The sequence below is a fragment of the Lepidothrix coronata genome, unplaced genomic scaffold (assembly GCF_001604755.1).
Source record: "Lepidothrix coronata isolate B3197 unplaced genomic scaffold, Lepidothrix_coronata-1.0 Scaffold54, whole genome shotgun sequence".
Taxonomy (NCBI): domain Eukaryota; kingdom Metazoa; phylum Chordata; class Aves; order Passeriformes; family Pipridae; genus Lepidothrix; species Lepidothrix coronata.
The window spans coordinates 3,773,635-3,790,328 of record NW_016690234.1 but is presented as its reverse complement, the minus strand read 5'-3'; the positions used below and the strand labels follow the sequence as shown (position 1 = coordinate 3,790,328).

Genomic DNA, 16,694 nt, shown 5'->3' with positions numbered 1-16,694 from the left:
AAAACCAGACATGCATTTGTGTTAGAGTGAAATGGTACTTAGGATAACTATGTCCAGAGTTTTTCTATTACGAGGTGGGTCAAAAATGGAATCAAGATGGTGGTTCAGAGAACACAAAATGGTAGGTGAGCCCCTTGGAGGGAGCACGTGTGAGCCAAGCTGGCTCTGCCATCGTCAGGGAGTAGGACTGATAATGCCTTTAATAAGCCTGTAGCTTTGCCTCTTGTTTTTCCTCTGTCATTCTGGAATTTAATATTATGTGACACGGCCTCTATGCTAACACAGACTTCGAAAAAAGTATAACCATGTCTCAAGAATGATTTCTCCAATGAGGGGGCTGAAATTCCATTTTCCTCCATTAGTAAACACGCAGACTAAGGGAACCGGAGCTGTGCCCTTCTGTGGGTTTATGGTTTGAACATAAAAATACATTTGTCAAGGTATTGCCTATGTAAATTATATTCTCTGTTCCTAATGCCATATGATGTCACCACTAATATCAACCTGATAGATAAGCTTACAGGATGCCAGAATTCCATACTGGATTGGGGGGAGAAAGAAAAGGGAGGAAAGCATAAAATAAAGACTCTTGTGATGCAAATGTAAATACTCAGTTGATGTAATGGCTGGAGCAGGTTCCAGGCCTGAGCATATAGGGTAATATCTGGTCAATAGGGGCTGTGCTTGTGGCTTTGCAATATGGTTTGGGTTTCAGTTGCAGATTTCAATAGAATGTGTATTTGAATCCAGCACAATGTAGATAAAATGGTGAGAGATTGTTCAGTCCATGGAGTAAATACTTTTAATCAGAAAATAAAGACCTGTGATATAAATTTTTTTGGTGTCAGGGTTTGGTGACAGAATGGTGATGGTGACCAACTTTTGCAACTCCAAAGAAGAATTTGTGCAGTTACCACTTTCAAATGCCCAGGCTGACATTACTAAAACTGTCACTGATTTCAGTAACAGCAGGATCAGGCACTTGCTTACCCATCTTGTTGTTGGCTGTTCTCTTAGTTATTTTGAAGAATGTAAGAATCAAATGATGTTTTATAATTCTTAACAGTCAGAAGGTTTTAGCTACATTACTTGCAAGTACTGAGCACCCGGTTCAGACAGCTTTCACATCAACAAACCTTAAAAGCAGTTATTTGTGACTGCCATATCACAGAACGTGGTTGTAGATCATAATAGTATTTTTTAACTCTGAAAAAACCTGAAGATATCACTAGTTTTTGAATATGGCTGATATGTTAGTATGTTAGAATGATGTAAGTCAGGCAATTTTTCCTTCACAGGACAGTTCTTCGCTATGATCTTTTGAAACATAAATTTCAAAAACAACCTCTGCATTTGCAATGGCATTTTGGCATGTGCAAGTTGTTGTGAATATACAAAATTTCAAATCTGAATACTGTTCAGTGGTATTTAAACCTCTATTAGTGCAGTTAGTGGTATTTAAACCTCTATTAAAATTTCACATGAACATACTGTTACCTGTTCAGGAAAAAAACTGCAAACACAAATCCCATATTTAGGTTAAAAAGTAGGGAAAAATCTCTTTACTAAATTTCTACCTTATGAATTATTTTATAGAAAACAGTGAGTTCTTTTTTAGCAGTGCAGAAGCCTGTTTTAATACTTAATGTCATAGTGGACCTAGTTTTCTAATGACTTTGCTTTCCAGTTGGTTTGTTTTAGCAATCACAACTTATTTTCGTTCTTTTTCAGTTGAAGAGGGTGAATCTTCAGATTTTGCTTTGACCTGGGACTCGTCAGTGACTCAATCAGGTAAATATTTCAGGTTCTTCTGATTGCAAAAACTGCCAGAAAGCTGCCAGGCTTTTTACAGGAACTGTATTTTGTATGTCACATTCCTGTCTCAAATCCAAGACTACCCACTGCAACACAATTTTTATATCAGTTCCATATGGTCAATAAAATCTATTACACACAGAGACTAATATACTCTTATCCTCTGGAGAGCCATTCTTTCTTCTTGTGGGCACACTGAAACGGGTTGTGATTTCTCCAGTATAACCACTTTGAAGTTTTCTGCAATGGGCACTGTTACACATTCATTCCAATCTAATTACATAAAAGCTGCTTTAATAGGAATTTTAAACCTCGGTCTCAACTGGAATGTGCGTATTTCTCCTCTCCAAGGAAATTGGAAAGTACTGTCAGAGCTGGAGAATAAAAGTGGTACATTGCCATGGTAGAAAGGCAAAATTTGAACGAACTTTTGGTCTGCTTGACAGTAATATCACTTAAACGTGTGTCTGGGGCTCGTTCATCTGTGGTACATCGATAATTTGAATAAAAAGAGCCTCAAGAAACTGAACAGGATAAATCAAGTTTGTCTGTGTAATATGTATCGATAACGTAAATGTGAGGTTACATGTCAGAATAGTTTGTGTTCAAAGGAACTAGCTACATCTCAGTCACTGTTCGTGCCCTGTGTAAAGATATTTTACTGTCTTTAACATTTATGAGATCCCAGAATATTTTTGACTCTGAAGCCACTAAGTCTATGTCTGTGCTCTCCACATCGGACTGTGCAATGGTATTCTCTTAAAAGCTCAGCAGCAACGTGAAAAACAGCTCAGAAACTGAGCAGTAGTATGAAAATTAACAATGGTGCTGCATTCCTGGTTAGATGGGTTTTTATAAAAGAGTCACGGGGAGACTGGCTCACAGGAGAGGCTTTCTTACTGAAGTGAGCATCTAGCTGGTCTCGAAGGCACAAACTGCCTTTGTGTGGCATTTTGTGGCATTTCCCTTCACACCGACCGCGCTCTCAGCTGCACTGGGTGCATCTTCTCTGGGTGCTACGGCTGTTCAGAAGGGTTTGTGTTTTCACTAGTCTCTGATAGCAAATATTGCTGCTGCTGCTGCAAACCCCCAGCTGTGATGTCGAAGGCCCCTTTGTGCCTGGAGCTAACGGTGCATGAAAAGAGCACTCGCCAGCTCTCTCGCTTGACCTTCGTCTCAAGCAGCAGCAGAGCGGAGTTACCGGTGTTATCTATCACAAGTCTTGAACTGTATTAAAGTCACAATAGGCTGAGGTTCAAAACAGTAACGAAAAATCATTTCTCTGCAGAGCAGGAGTTAATTTCGGATTTCTGTTGGTATTGGTGACTATGCCTTAAGTAGAAGACTGCAAAAGGCTTTTTCCAAATTAGTTTGAGTCTCCATTTTTCTTCATTTGCTCCCACAATTACAGTTCTCGTTCAAGATGTTGGATGTGGGATAAAATGTATTGTATGCATGATTTATGGCAGCTTAAGGAAAATGTGTGCTAATTGGGGGATTTTCCTCTTAATGCATTTAGTAGCTACAGATGTCAATCTTTTATATTTATAAAGATGCAGTACAGTATCCTATCAAGACAGGACACAGTGGATGGGACAGAGGTTGCAGGCTGGAATATGATTGAGGAACTGCATAGAAAAAGCTCAAAAAGCCAGAGTCTGTGGTGGTGTGGCTGCGTGGAGTCGCTGGCTCTTGTGTGGTGCCTCCACAGCTATATTCAGTAACTGAAACCAGTCCCTCAGTCCCAGTGTGCGAGACTTTCATTATGTTCTTTTATGATCTTCCTGTTTGCATTAGCTCCAGTAGTGTGATGTTGAAGTTCAATAAAGGGTGAAAAAACACACTTCAATTTCTTGTTTCATGCCCCTTCCTTCCCTGGCCCAAAATGACAAAATTGCCTCCCCTTTCTTGACCCCCCCAACAGAAAAAAAAAAAAAACAACCAAAAAGCCAAACCTGGGACTTGTTAACTCTGAAACATTTGCCAGATGTTTCAAATTAACATATTTCTCTCCCTTCTTCTCCTGTATGTGTTTGTACATCTCTGTGTGTGTGCAAACACATACAAAACGACTTCTGAAAAATGCTGTTGGCAGTCTGCACAGCTGCTGTGGGCTGGGGCAGTGGCAGTCCCAGGATTGGGTGGTATATAAGGACTGCAAGAGCAGGTATACTGTAAACTTTAAACTTTTAAAAAGTATGTATTTATATATTTATACTAGCAAAATATTTATGTAGGTGCATCTGTGGGGAAAACGAAGAGCTTTTGCAGCTGTATTTATTTGGTTCATCTAACCAGTGGAAGCTATACTGGAATTTTCTTTGTGAGTACGAGTTGGATCTGCAGCCGTGGGTCTTGTCCAGGTAGCTGTGACAGCCATCTGTCCTCAGTGTTTGTAGGTGCAGAGCACAACGTGCCAAACACAGGGGCCCAAGCTCTGTGTCTCATGGTGGGGCTTCTCTGCTCCTGACGTGTAATGAAGGTGTGTGGTCTGTGCATCCATGACTGGACTGTGGCACTGAGCTGCTCATGGGAGCTGCTTAGTGCAGCTCACAGAAATTTGGCAGTGGACACAATGGCACCAGAAATCCTGTGCTCAGATGGGTCTGTTCAGTGATGGCTTAGTACAGGACACCATCCTTCTTCCTGTGGCAGTGTGTGTGCACAAATTGCTGTTTGCTCTGGCGTAACTGCTTGTTCCTGGTAAAAACTCCGAAGGCAAAACGCTGCGCAGGAATCCAACCCTTGGCATAGCTGCACTGAGGAATTTATTCCAGTACTTTAAATACAACTAGAAATAGTTGTATTACTTTTTTTTTAATAACCACAACTTAAAGGCTGTACATAATAACCTAGAGAATCAAGAAAACAGAAGAGGCAGAGGCTGCCCTTGCACCAGGGTGAATAATCTGGGTATCCACCAGTGCTGTTTAACAATGGGCATATAGCAAATTTCCTTCCTCTTCAGGTCTTGTAAACATTTTTTTCCTTAATGTAAAAGGAAGGAAAAAAGCTTTCCTTTCCTCTCGTAATCAGAGGATTTAACTTGCCGTCAAATAGCACGTCCAGTAGTGTTTTTCTGTGTAAGAGGCAGAGATGTTTTCTGTTCCAGAGAAGAAGTACAGCTGAGTTCTCCCTCCCCCTGCTTTCCCCCCTTTAACAGCACGTGCAGCCCTTGCAGCCTGTCTGTCCTACTCTGAAGGTGTCAGAGGGGGTGGACTGGGCAGGGCTGTCGGGGGGCCAGGCAAGCGCCCACCTCTGCTTTTCAAAAGGGTTTTTGGCTGCTTTGAGGCCACGAGGAAAATAAGATTCAATACTTGCAAAGCAAGGGTCTGGTCAGACAATGCTGCATTGCTGTTACAATACATCACGAGGGTATTATCTTGAGGAGTAACAAGGGACATTTTAAAGAAGTAAAAAGTCTTACCAAATATATAGAGAATTTAAGGCATTTTAAAGACCTATGAAAGCATTTTATATGGAGGTTGCTGGGGAGTTTCTCATTAGCCTGACTGTGAGGCCCCAGGGAATCTTGGCTGAATTGTCTGGGGCAAACAGAGCAGATTCTGTCTTCTCCTTAGGAGCCTGCAGACCTAAAAGCCTAATTTTTTTGTGTCTGCTTTTGAGGTAACTGAAGGTATCTTGTTTTTCTGTGCAGCTACATTTTACAGTACTGATCAGGAAAGAGTTTGGGAAACAGAAAACTGTGAATTGTGGCCTGAGTGCTGAGGACAAATGGCACTGACTGAGTCTCTGTGCACATGTGTTTGCAGAGCATGGGGGGTTCTTTGCAATGTTTGCGACGGGAAGGGCCCCTCCAACACAGTACCCAACCATCCCTTAGCACACAACATTAGTGTAATTCAATTATAACATTCCAGAAATCATAAAAATAAATTACAGGTTGGTATTCTCTGCTTCCCCCATTAGCTCCAAATTTCCTGTCCCTGCCACCGAGCTCGCTGCAGCAGCTGGGCACACGTGTGAGGGACATGTTAACACAGCACAGCATGGGAAAAAAAAAACCCACAGCATTTTAAGACACAGATACTTGATGTTTTTCCAGTAAGATTTCTCCCCCATGCTTGTTTTATACAGTACACTACTGTAGGATTTTTAATTGCTTTCTGCAATTTGTTTTAAAGTTTTCCTCCTTCCTGGAGGAAAAAAAGAAAAGAAAAGGGGAAGCAGCAGCTTTTCAGAAATGAACCATGAAATAAAGGAAAACCACTCTGTGGTCACTCCTTTCCCCCTCTTTTCCGTTTTGCATGGCATCTCCCAGCTATGTAAATCAAAATTTTCACTTGGTATCTCCAGAGGAGGAACATCTTGACACAGTTTGGAGACTTATTTTTTCCTCAGGGCTACCAGAGCCCATGCTGGGGTGTTTTTAATGCCATCTCTGCTGCTCAGGGCTCTCCCTGCCTGTTCCCTCCTGGCTGTTCCCTGTGTTGTCCTCCACCATTGGTCTTCTGATCCTGGTGCTGCATTGTCTGCTCCATGAGCGTTGAGGGTTTTTTTTCTCCTCTAACTTTTCTGTAGGGTTGGGTTTAATTTTGGCTTCCAAAGGAGCAGAATGGATGAGAAAGCTGGGATCTCATGAAGCAAGCAGAGATTTGTTGCTGTGCGAGTATTCATGTGTTAACTCTTCCCCATTTTCTGTTTATTGCAATAAGCTACAGAAAATGTGTTCTCCTTCCTCACCTTTCCCCTTTGGGAGGCCTGTTTTGGCTTTGGGGGCTGTTGTCCCCTCAGCCGTTCTCCAGCACCCTGGGCTTGCATGATCCACTGCCTGGAGGCTACCAAGACCACCATCCTCACCATCCCTTGTGGTCTCCCAGTACCCAGGGCTGTCCCTGCCCTCTGCTCATGTCCCCCTGGCAGCTCCCACAGAGCCCCAGCTGGTCCTGCTCCAGCCACATGACCCGCTGGGCACGGGGAGCAAGGCAGGGAGTTCTGGACGAGAGAGACTCCAAAGCTCTTTTTCTCTATTTCTACATGTATTGTATAATGTGTCATTTGACTTCTAAATGCAGAATGCTGAATAAACCCTTCCAAACACTCACAACATGAAATTCTAGGGTCTCTACTGCAGAGAACTGAAAAGGTCGGTCACAATTCAGTGGGCATTAGAAACATGTTATTTTGCAGGTACTCTGAAATTACCTGTGCTGAGTGCCTTCACAAGCTCAGACATCTTCTAAAAGCTGATTTCATTAGTCAATCAATATGAGAAGATTCTGATTAGAGTGCATAAGGATTTCCAAAGAAACAAACCTTTGAACTTAGCAAAGAACTTGAGAAACTTTGGTAACTTTCTTAGTTGGGTATTTTTTCAATCTACTGGGAGATGTTTGATCTCACCTGGTTGGCTTTCTTACACTGAGAAGTGACATCCTTGTCACTGCATGGACCTGCAAGATGCAGCCCAGTCAGTATAGTCTGAGGCTAAATATCTGCTTTGGAAGCATCCAAAGCCCAAATAAATGCAAACTAGAAAAAAAAGCTAGGGAAGTTTGCAGCTCTGGTTGCTGCATTCCTTATTTATTCTCATTTGAACTTTTATTTTCCTTGGTAATGTGTAGATTTTTACAATGTTACACTGTAATGTATCCTTTTAGAAGAGAAAGAAAAAAAATAATTCTCATTTCCTTGTCATAAAACTTAATTTTTAACATCAACCTTTTACTTATAAATACTAATTTTTTTGTAGATATATATATATATATTTAAGTACTTTTGACAGTGTTTTCTCAAACAGAAGGTGAAGTGATAGAAAGTGCAGGATAACGTGTGGTAGTGGATGAACATCCAAGACAGGTGTAAGATGTTTTTGAAGCTGGATCATACAGAAAGAAACAATACAAATAATTATAAACCCTTCCCAGATTACTCTGTTTGTAGGAGCTCAGGACACTGCATCTGCAGCCACAAGGGCTGCCTGTGAGCAGGTCTCTGCTGCCAGCACTTGTGGGATGTGGGACATGGTGCTGCAGGAGGAGGCTGTTGGCTGGAGTGACAGGGTGTCCCCGGAGGTCCCCAAAGTCCAAATGACATCCCGCAGCTGTAGCACCTTCAGGGACAGGAGGAGTTCAAGCGGAGGTTCCCGGTGGTGTGCGGTGCAGCACAGCCGACACGCGCCTGTCACGGGAACAGCCGCCCCGTGGACCTGCTGAGGCATCTCTGGGGGTGCAGCACCATAGGTGTTCCCCTCTTGTTTGGGGAGGGAATCTCTGGCAAGAAGGAGCGATCTTCAGATGTGAACACAGCATGGGTGTCAGTATTTAAATTAGAAGCACACACCTGTGTATTACGGCGTTTCCTAGAAAATACTTACTATTAAAAATGTTAATTGGGAAAATTATAGCGATAGCACAGAGGAGGAGAATTAATTTCCATGGTGAAAGAGGCGAGGAAAGAAAAGCTCATTTCAAAGTGAGCTATCGAGTGCTCCCCCTACCCATCACGCTCCTGTTCCCCGGCTTCTTAAAGACAATGTATGCTGGAAAGCTGGTCTGTTGGAAGGAAGCTGAGCAAGTGTGGTGTATTGCAGTGTGTCATTGACGTTCCCGAGCTTCTCAGTGCCTTAAGGAGTGCTCCTCACTGCTGCAAGCAACATCTGTAAAGGAGAGGATTCCTGCAGGCTGCAGGATCACAGCCCCTGCCTGGCCATGCTGGCAAGGGGCCGTGCACTGGTGTGCACTGGGATGCCAGCAGTGCATCGCGACTGGTAATGGACAGCAATGTTTCAGTAAATCTGGGAATATCTCTGGGGTCATCAGGATAACCTCATCTGAAGTCTTGTAAGCTTGATGTATCTGCTGGTGTGGGGTTGCTTTGGATCTGGGGATGTTCTCATAGGGTCTTGCGTCAGGGGCATTTACCACCGACATGGATGGTTGCATACTGATGTATCCTTCTGGGGTGGGCAGGGGACATCCTCCACAGGTTTGTGTCCCTGTCTTGCCAGTGTTTTTCTCCCTAGGACAAAAAAAAAAAGGTGTGCCTGTTGGCACTTTATGTGCTGGGAGACTGTAACGCTGTGTTTCATTTCCTTGCATTGACTGAAGGCACTTTCGTGGGTGGACCCTCAGGTGCAGCCTTCCTGGCTCTCCATCCCTTGTTTGCACCTGGGTCTCTCCCAGGTAAGAACATCCTGGTGAAGGATGCTGCCACTGAGCTGGAGGGAGCACCCTCCATCTTCTTCATGCTCCTGCTCTCCCTTCCTGTGTTTCTTTCAGTGGTGCTACCTTGTTCTCCTGTGCTGCCCAAGTGAAGGGCTGTGATTAGATGAACATTTTCTGTGTTTTTAGGTAAAAATTATATCTGTTGTTTACGATAGCCTTCAGGGACACAACTAGCAGTAATGGGCACAGGAGATGCTAGGCTGGACATCAGGAAACATTTCCTGGTAGTGGGATCTAATAGCCTGGTATTATCTCCTATCACTTCAGTCATTTACAAACTGGACTGGACAAAGTGCCTGAAAATACTCTGTAGGAATGGTCTTACATTAGCAGAGGGACGGATAAGATCACCTGATAAATCCTTCTCATCTTTAATTTATCCAATTCTGCTGCACTCTGGATTTGCTAATCTCCTGCAGATTCGAGGATAGAAGCACACAGAATGGTCAGGCAAATATGCTTCCTAGAGCTTATTTCAGCAAATATTTTTATGTAGGATCTCAAAGCACTTTGCAAATGCTAATTCAGCCTCCCAACCTAGTAGGAAGTCCTCCTTGTGCCCCATATCCGTACTACTTTGTCTTTGCATCATGCAGTGTGCACTGTCTGCAGGTTGACCTTCCCAAAGGGTTCTGGCGTCAGAACTGATGGGCACTTGCCAGCCTATCTTGCTTTGAGCCATTTCTGCAGGTCAGTGGCTTTGCTTTTCCAAGTCTGCCTTGTCTGGCTGGTAGGAGTGAGGGAAGCTGAAACCATGCCACTACAGGGAGCCATTGCAGTGGGTTTTACCTTTGTAAAAGCAGACAGCTGAAGAGTTGAAGGAAAGTCTCCTGGTGAACAATTTCTTTGGTTTTCACAGAAACTTGTTCTCCTTTGACTGGTTTATACTTTGCAGTTGTAACTGGTAGCTCAAAGCTCCCAGCCTGAATAAATGTAGAACAGGAATAGCAGAATATATTACATTGGCCTGTTGCTTAAACAAGAAAAATCAATAAAATATAATGCCACAGTGGTGGATCCCCAGTAATCATTCTTCTTGAGAAAAAAAACAAATTGTGCCAGTCGTGAGAATGGGGTTTTATAAACAAGGTTGTAAAAGAAGAAAAACAAATGGAATAAGCAAGCTCCACTGCTTTGCTTTCTGGGTTGTGTGAGGACATTGAAATGAAACTCTGCAGTGAAAAACTGCATGAAATTTATGATGCTTTGCCCAAATAATCTTTGCTTATTCAGTATGGGAAACTAGAATCATTTGGGTTGGAAGGGACCTCTAGTGGGTCTTGCTCAACATTGACCTGACTTGTAAAAGTTTTGTAACCATTACCACTGTATTTTTGATTTAATTGTCTTGACCTGTTAAGCTTATCATGGACCAAGGGTACAAGTATTGTTACTCTAGTACAAGAATGTGTAGCAAACAGAAATTAAGGCCAAATACTAACAAAAAAAAAGGATTTTTAAAAAGTTAATACAACCTAAGTTTCCCGAAGCAGAAGATAAATTTGCCTTTTTGTCATTTAGTGTCTAAAGTCGCCTTTTTCCAGTCTTGCTACAAGGAATTACAATGTCATCGTCAAAATAAACCAAGCTCATCTCATAATCTTCTATTTGTTGTGTATAAATTCAAATGAGAAAACTGCTAAGTGGGACCATTTATAATGAGATTTGAGATACCCTATAGCTCTCACTTGGAGACAAGTGACCTTTGTCTTCTTTGGGGCTGAGTACAGCGCGATGAAGATTTAATAGATGTGTGCGGAGACCCGGCAGTAGATTGGGGTGTGCGTGGAAGAGGCGCTCAGTGTGCCTTGCTCTACATATTTTTGAAATCCTCACACTTGGGACTGAAGTGCCTGCCTGTTGGTGTGTGTTTCTGGCCATGCCTCTTTCCTCCCTTGGATGGCTTTGGCGTTCGTTAGTAGAAATTATTAGACAGTCACAAAACACTAAAGAGAAAGGAAAAACCCCACGCACTTTGCTTGGAAACAGTCTGTGTTGCATAAAGCTCTGACAAGATCAAGCCTCTAATTAAATTATCTGGCACGTGGACAGTTCTGTTCTGAGATCTGCTGAGCTAATGTGTAGCCATTAGCTCATACAGCCACCAAATCAGAAGTACCAAAGAGACAATTTACATAGGGCCACAGCGTGTTTTAAAAAATTCTGGTGAGTTGTGAAGCCTGTAATGTTAATTGCCAGTTAGCACATTGTAATTGCTGTAATTATTTGCAAGTAAAATGATGTAAGGGACTTAACATTGTACTTTTCTTAACACTTCACATGTTGGTGATCCACTAAATCTCCCACTTAGAGTTTTGCTGGTTATTTTAAGAGCTTGACAGCCACTTGGTGAAGTCTGATATCATCCGCAAGCTTCCCATTCTGCCTGTTGGCTTTAATGCTGAGCGGTGGCTCTCTAAAGTCTTTATGAAAAAAAAAAAAAAAGGCAATAAAATAATAAATGCAAATGTCTGCTGCTGACCAGTGAGAGCACATGCAGCCCTGCAGCCGGCCGTGCTGGAGCCCAGCTGGGAGAGAGCCCTCAGCACAAATTGCCAAGCCTATTGCCTCCCACCGCCACGCCGCGGAAGTGGGCCAAAAGCTCCTCCGTATGGGATTAAAGGGATGTGTAATAGATTAAAGATCAAAAATGTTAATTAAGAAATGGTCTTTTCTAATAAGATGCCTTCAAGGGCATGGTACCAAAAATGAGGCAATATCTCATTTTGGCAACAGCACAGGGTTGTAATGAAGCTGGAGCGGGGGGGCAAGGGGAGAAGGAAGGGATGCCTCCTGTTCAAGGCAACTCCTTCAGAAGGGGTGAATCAATTAGCAGCAAAAATGTAAACATGTAAGTCAGAATGACAGTACTCTGAACGCTGCTGAACAACGTGTGGATTTAGATGTACGTGTTTTAGCCTGGCATTTCCTTGAGGATAAGTTGGCAGTTTGTGACTGACGGACAAGGAGTCCTTCAGTTTACTGGTGCTTCAGCAGCAGCCTGGTAATTTGGCTGAAAATAACCACTCTTGTTGGAAGCTTTGATGCATTTGAATTGAATCCATGCAATATATTTTCCTGATGTAATGTTCTAGATATGGAAAGTTCAGCACCTTTGTTGCTGGATTGAAACTTGTAGGTGTAATGTTTGGATATATAATGTTTGGTTATTTCTCTTCAGAAAAGGGGAGAGCCACAGCTCTCAGCTCTTGTATTCCAGGCTCCTGCAGCAGTGGAAGTTTATGTTTTACAAATAAACTGATATGCAAGTGTTACTTATGTGTTTCAAACCCAAAAGGTGCTTTTGAGAGCTGTGAAATTTTATTGCATCATTATAAATAAAGAAAACATGCTTTTTTTTTTAAACTTTAGCATTCTAGTCAGTGAGTTCACTGTTATGTTTTCTTAGTAACTCATCAAAACTCTAAAAGGAAAACTCAGATGTTTAACAGTGCTTCTTCCTTGTGGTGGAATGATGGGATTTCACATCCCACTTCATCCCACAGTTTCCCTTCTAAATGCCCTAACACTGTAAGCTGCAGCATTTCTGAAGCAAGTTATTTGCCAGCATAAAATGGAGGTACCCTGGCGGCAAATTTCTTCCCTATTGGTTGGAAGCTTTTGCTTGGATAAAGAAAACCCCTGGCATGGTGAGATCTCTGTGTATGTGTTTTAAGACTCTGACTGTTTGAATCAAAGCCAGAGAGAATTTTCAATTTGAGAGAAATACAGTGGGAGGGCACTTGCTGGTTGCATGCCTCTGTATGTGGGGTGAGCTGGGGCTGGCTGAAGCACCCTGGCAGAAGAAGTCCTCTGACAGTACTCTGAAGTTTAGATGTGTTGCTCTATCTGTGTATATTTTATTTTCATCTGTTGTGTGAAAGACAACAGCTCTGGGCTACCTGCTCCCCTGCAGCCCCCAAACAAAGCTGGGGAGTGGAGCGTGGTGTCCAGGTCCTTTGGGAGAAGGAGTGATGGTTTTCCGTGGGTTTCATGTAATTGAGAGGCTTTTTGGATTCCTTGAGCTGGGCGTGGTGTGGACTCGTGCCTATTGGTTTTATTTAGCTTGGATGAGGGCTCTAGGCGACTTAAATGACGCTAAATTCCTGTGCCCTGATTTTGTCAGACAAGTGAATGCAAGTGGAAATAGTGGTTGTTTCCATCCACAGAAGAAAATCAAAGTAACTGTTTCTTATCCAAATACTGAAGTCAGATGTTTTCATGGTTCATAAATGTATCATTTTGATGGACTGATTAGTTTCATCTTGACTTGGTTTCACTCATGGTTTTTGTTAAAAGAAATGTGTAACTTGGACTTGAATTAGCCTTCTCCCAAGAAGGGCTATGTCAAGCCATTCTTGCTGACACATCCAGGAAATATAACTAGCAACAGAATGATCAGTGTCTTTTCTTTATTATGAAGTTTGCTTACTAGTCTCCAAGATGCTTTTCTGAATTGAAGTTTTCCTCTACAAAATTTTGACAATATTAAAAAAAGATGTCAGTAGCCTGTCCTTCTTTCAGTGACAATAGGGAAGATTTCAATTTTACATGTTGGTTTAATCAAATAGTTGCAGAAAAATGATCAGTTTATCATCTTGTCATTACTTTGTACAGAATGTGCGTCCCATATTGAAACCGAGAAAACTTGGGCTTAAACTTTGATAGCAGCTCATTTGGACTCTGTTTAGCACACAAGTCCAGATGACCAATGAATGAGAAATGTTCTGTGTAAGAGGCATTTGGCTTTTCTTCTTTGATTGTATTAAACAAAATACATATATTGCCAAATTTCCACAGTAACATCCAGGAAACATATACAAAATCAACAAGGAAAGCAAAACCGAGAGCAGAATTTGGTCAATAATTTTATGCAAAAAAAAGGTTGTGCAGTAAAAATGTACCTTTTCTGATCAAGGTGAATTTCAGGCAAAAATCTTGTACAAGTTTGTAACAGCCAGATTGGTAAAACATTTTTCTGGACAGGATGTTGCAGAAATCCACATTTTTATTTCATTATTTTTCTTTATAAACTGTGTGTGCAGGCAGCTGCAGTGTTGAAGATATGAGGAATATCTCTTCTGCAAGTGCTCCTCGCATCTCAGGTTTTGGGCTGTGATGAAAAAGCATAGGTGCTTCTGTATAATAGAACTAACTTATGTTCCATTATTCACCTTTGTTTCCAGAAAGTGGTGCTCAGTGTTCAAGGTGTTGTGCGTGAGTAACTAAAATAAGAATTGGTGTTACTCTTTCTGCAAAATGTTTTTAAAAACTGGTGACTTTTTAGGACATTTTTTATGCAATGAGGTTGTAAACCTCTTGTCTTTGAAATGTCTTTCTGAGTTACAAATAAACCTGTGGCTACACCACAGGCACTGGAAGCTTAGCAGAACCATCAGTGAATTATTAAATGAGAAAAGACATCATAAGAGTTAAGTGATTTTTAGCTTGATCCTGTCATGAAATATTTTAAAACTGTATCTGGTTAATGAACGCTGTGGCAGACGGTATAACTGGCCCAGGATGTAGGAAGTGGAAGTGCTTTAAAAATAGACTCCAAGCTGTGATAGCTGCAAATCCAGTGGAAGGGTCTGAAGCAAACCCCTAACCCCTTTTTCCATACCCACCATGGGGCTGGGAATGCGGTGGCCCTGCCCGCCTGAGCCGTGGTGTTTGGCTGTTGAAAAAAGTAGGAATGAAGTTGTCAATTGTGCATCTTCCTGCTAGTCAGCAGCTAAAACACAAATTCCATAACTTAAGGGAAAAGGTTGGGACTGCCCCTCCCCACCCCCAAAGAAATGTGCCTTTTAAAAATAGATGATTTTGTTGTAGTTACTACTTTTTACCTTGGCGAAGTACACAGGGAATGGGGCTGCTAAGGAGCGCATCAAGTAAATTAGGGTTAATTAGAAGTTCTCCCAAATAGCTTGTGCTTCATCAGCAACAAAGCAGCATGTAAATAAATCTAATTTCTCTCCAAATAAACTCTTCACAAGCTTAATTACAACAGCAACAATATCTCCCCCCTACCCCCCCTTTTTCATTAGTGGGAGCAGCTCATTATGAGCTGTATCTGGTGAGGGCTGTCATGAGCAGTCCAGAGTTGGCCCTTTCTCAGGTGTCCTTCGGGGCTGAGGAAGAAGTGGAGGAACTTTCAGTGTACTTGGAGGAGCCCAATTAAGGTAGTTCATGAGAAATCTGAGAAGCAGAAAGCACCAATGGAAAAACCCCCCATCTCTATATTCTGGAGAGACTTCAGCCAATTACATAAAGAAGTTCCACTATTTGGCTTATTGGCCATCTTAATTTCTTTGCCTTTATTACTCATTTGCCAGCAAAAACCTGAACTTCAGGTTTTATCTGTGCTTTAATTTCTTTTTTTTTTAATGCCATCCATCATCCTCAGGGTAGATGTGAGGGCTCTGCCAGTTCCTGGTGCTGTGTTACCGCACTGCTGTCTCCTGCTCCGGCACCAGGGACCTGCCGAATGAGAGGAGGGGCTGAGGGAGACCAGACTTTAAAGTCATTTTAGCTTTAAGTCTTTTAAATGTCTTTTCGCACTTTCTTTACCACATAGGGCTAGAAGAAAAAATGCAGGAAGATGTTAGGAGAAAAAGTGTTATCACTGCTAAAAGGATCACCACACTGGAGGACTGGTGCAGCTCACTGTTTATTCCAGGGATAAACAGCTGAAAACCTCTACCCAGAAATTATTTATCACAGGGGAAGTGCAATCCTGGGTTCCGGCTTCAGCTGGGTGAAGAAGTGCTCTGCTGAGGGCTCATTCAGAGGGATTAACTTACTTCATTTGGTGCTTCATTCACTGTCCTCTGTGATTTTTTTTTTTATAATTTTTTTTTATTTCTAATTCCATTGAAGCCAATGCATTCCTTATTACACAGTGTCACGTTTCAGCCGATCCTAAATTAATAAATGAGCAGCAGCAGAATAGCATGTAGCACAATTCTAACAGCATGAGCTGCACAGAAGTATATTTCACTTAGCTCCAATTTAAATACTCTGCTTTGCTCGATTTAATTATGTGAAATTACTGAATTAATGGCTTTGTCAAATGAAACGTGTAGGACTTCAGAGTTTGGTATTAAGGAAAGAAATTGGAAAGGAAATCTGAGGTACATTAATTTTTGCATGCAGGCTTGTTCTAAAAGCAAACAGAAATGTAACTGAGCCCGCAGCCCAAAATCACATCGTGTTTTAAACTCAGGAAAGAGAGAACAAGCAGAAAGTGGCAGGAAACTTTCTGAGTCACCCTTTGTGGGCTTGTGCTGCTCCCCTGGGTGAGTGTGCTGGACAGGAGCGCTGTGTGTTTGTGCAGCAGGAGCTGGCCACGGGCATGCGGGAGGGAAGACTTTCTGCAGAGTCTGATGCTTGTTTAATAGCTTGGCCACCTGTTAAATTCCCTTTCCTGTGCTGCATAATATGACTTTCTTATCTCTTTTCTGGTTGAGAATCTTGTTATAAGAGATGCCTTTTTTTCACATTCATTAACTGTGTGGTCAGAATCCCTGCACCAGGACCCTGTGCCCAGCCTGGTGCTGGTTGTGCAGCTTGTGCATAATGAGACCTGAGGGCACTTTTTCGGAAAGCTTGTAAAGCCCTGCTCTTCTGAAGCTATTTGGACACGTAGGTGCCTAACTCTCATTAATTTCCAGTTTCATGGGTTTTTACTAC

The 16,694-nt window shown here is 42.2% G+C and overlaps 1 protein-coding gene across 3 annotated transcripts in view; it reads left to right on the top strand.

The window, feature by feature from the left end:
• The window catches only part of ZNF423 (zinc finger protein 423), a 234,895-nt gene that overhangs the window by 45,434 nt on the left and 172,767 nt on the right, over positions 1-16,694 (top strand). For all 3 annotated transcript variants that reach the window (XR_001875017.1, XM_017816098.1, XM_017816097.1), the window contains exon 2: positions 1,732-1,791. Coding sequence is in view for 2 of the 3 variants with exons in the window: in XM_017816098.1 (XP_017671587.1) it covers positions 1,732-1,791 (60 nt within the window). In the remaining variant the exon portion in view is untranslated. The remainder of the gene's footprint in view (positions 1-1,731; positions 1,792-16,694) is intronic.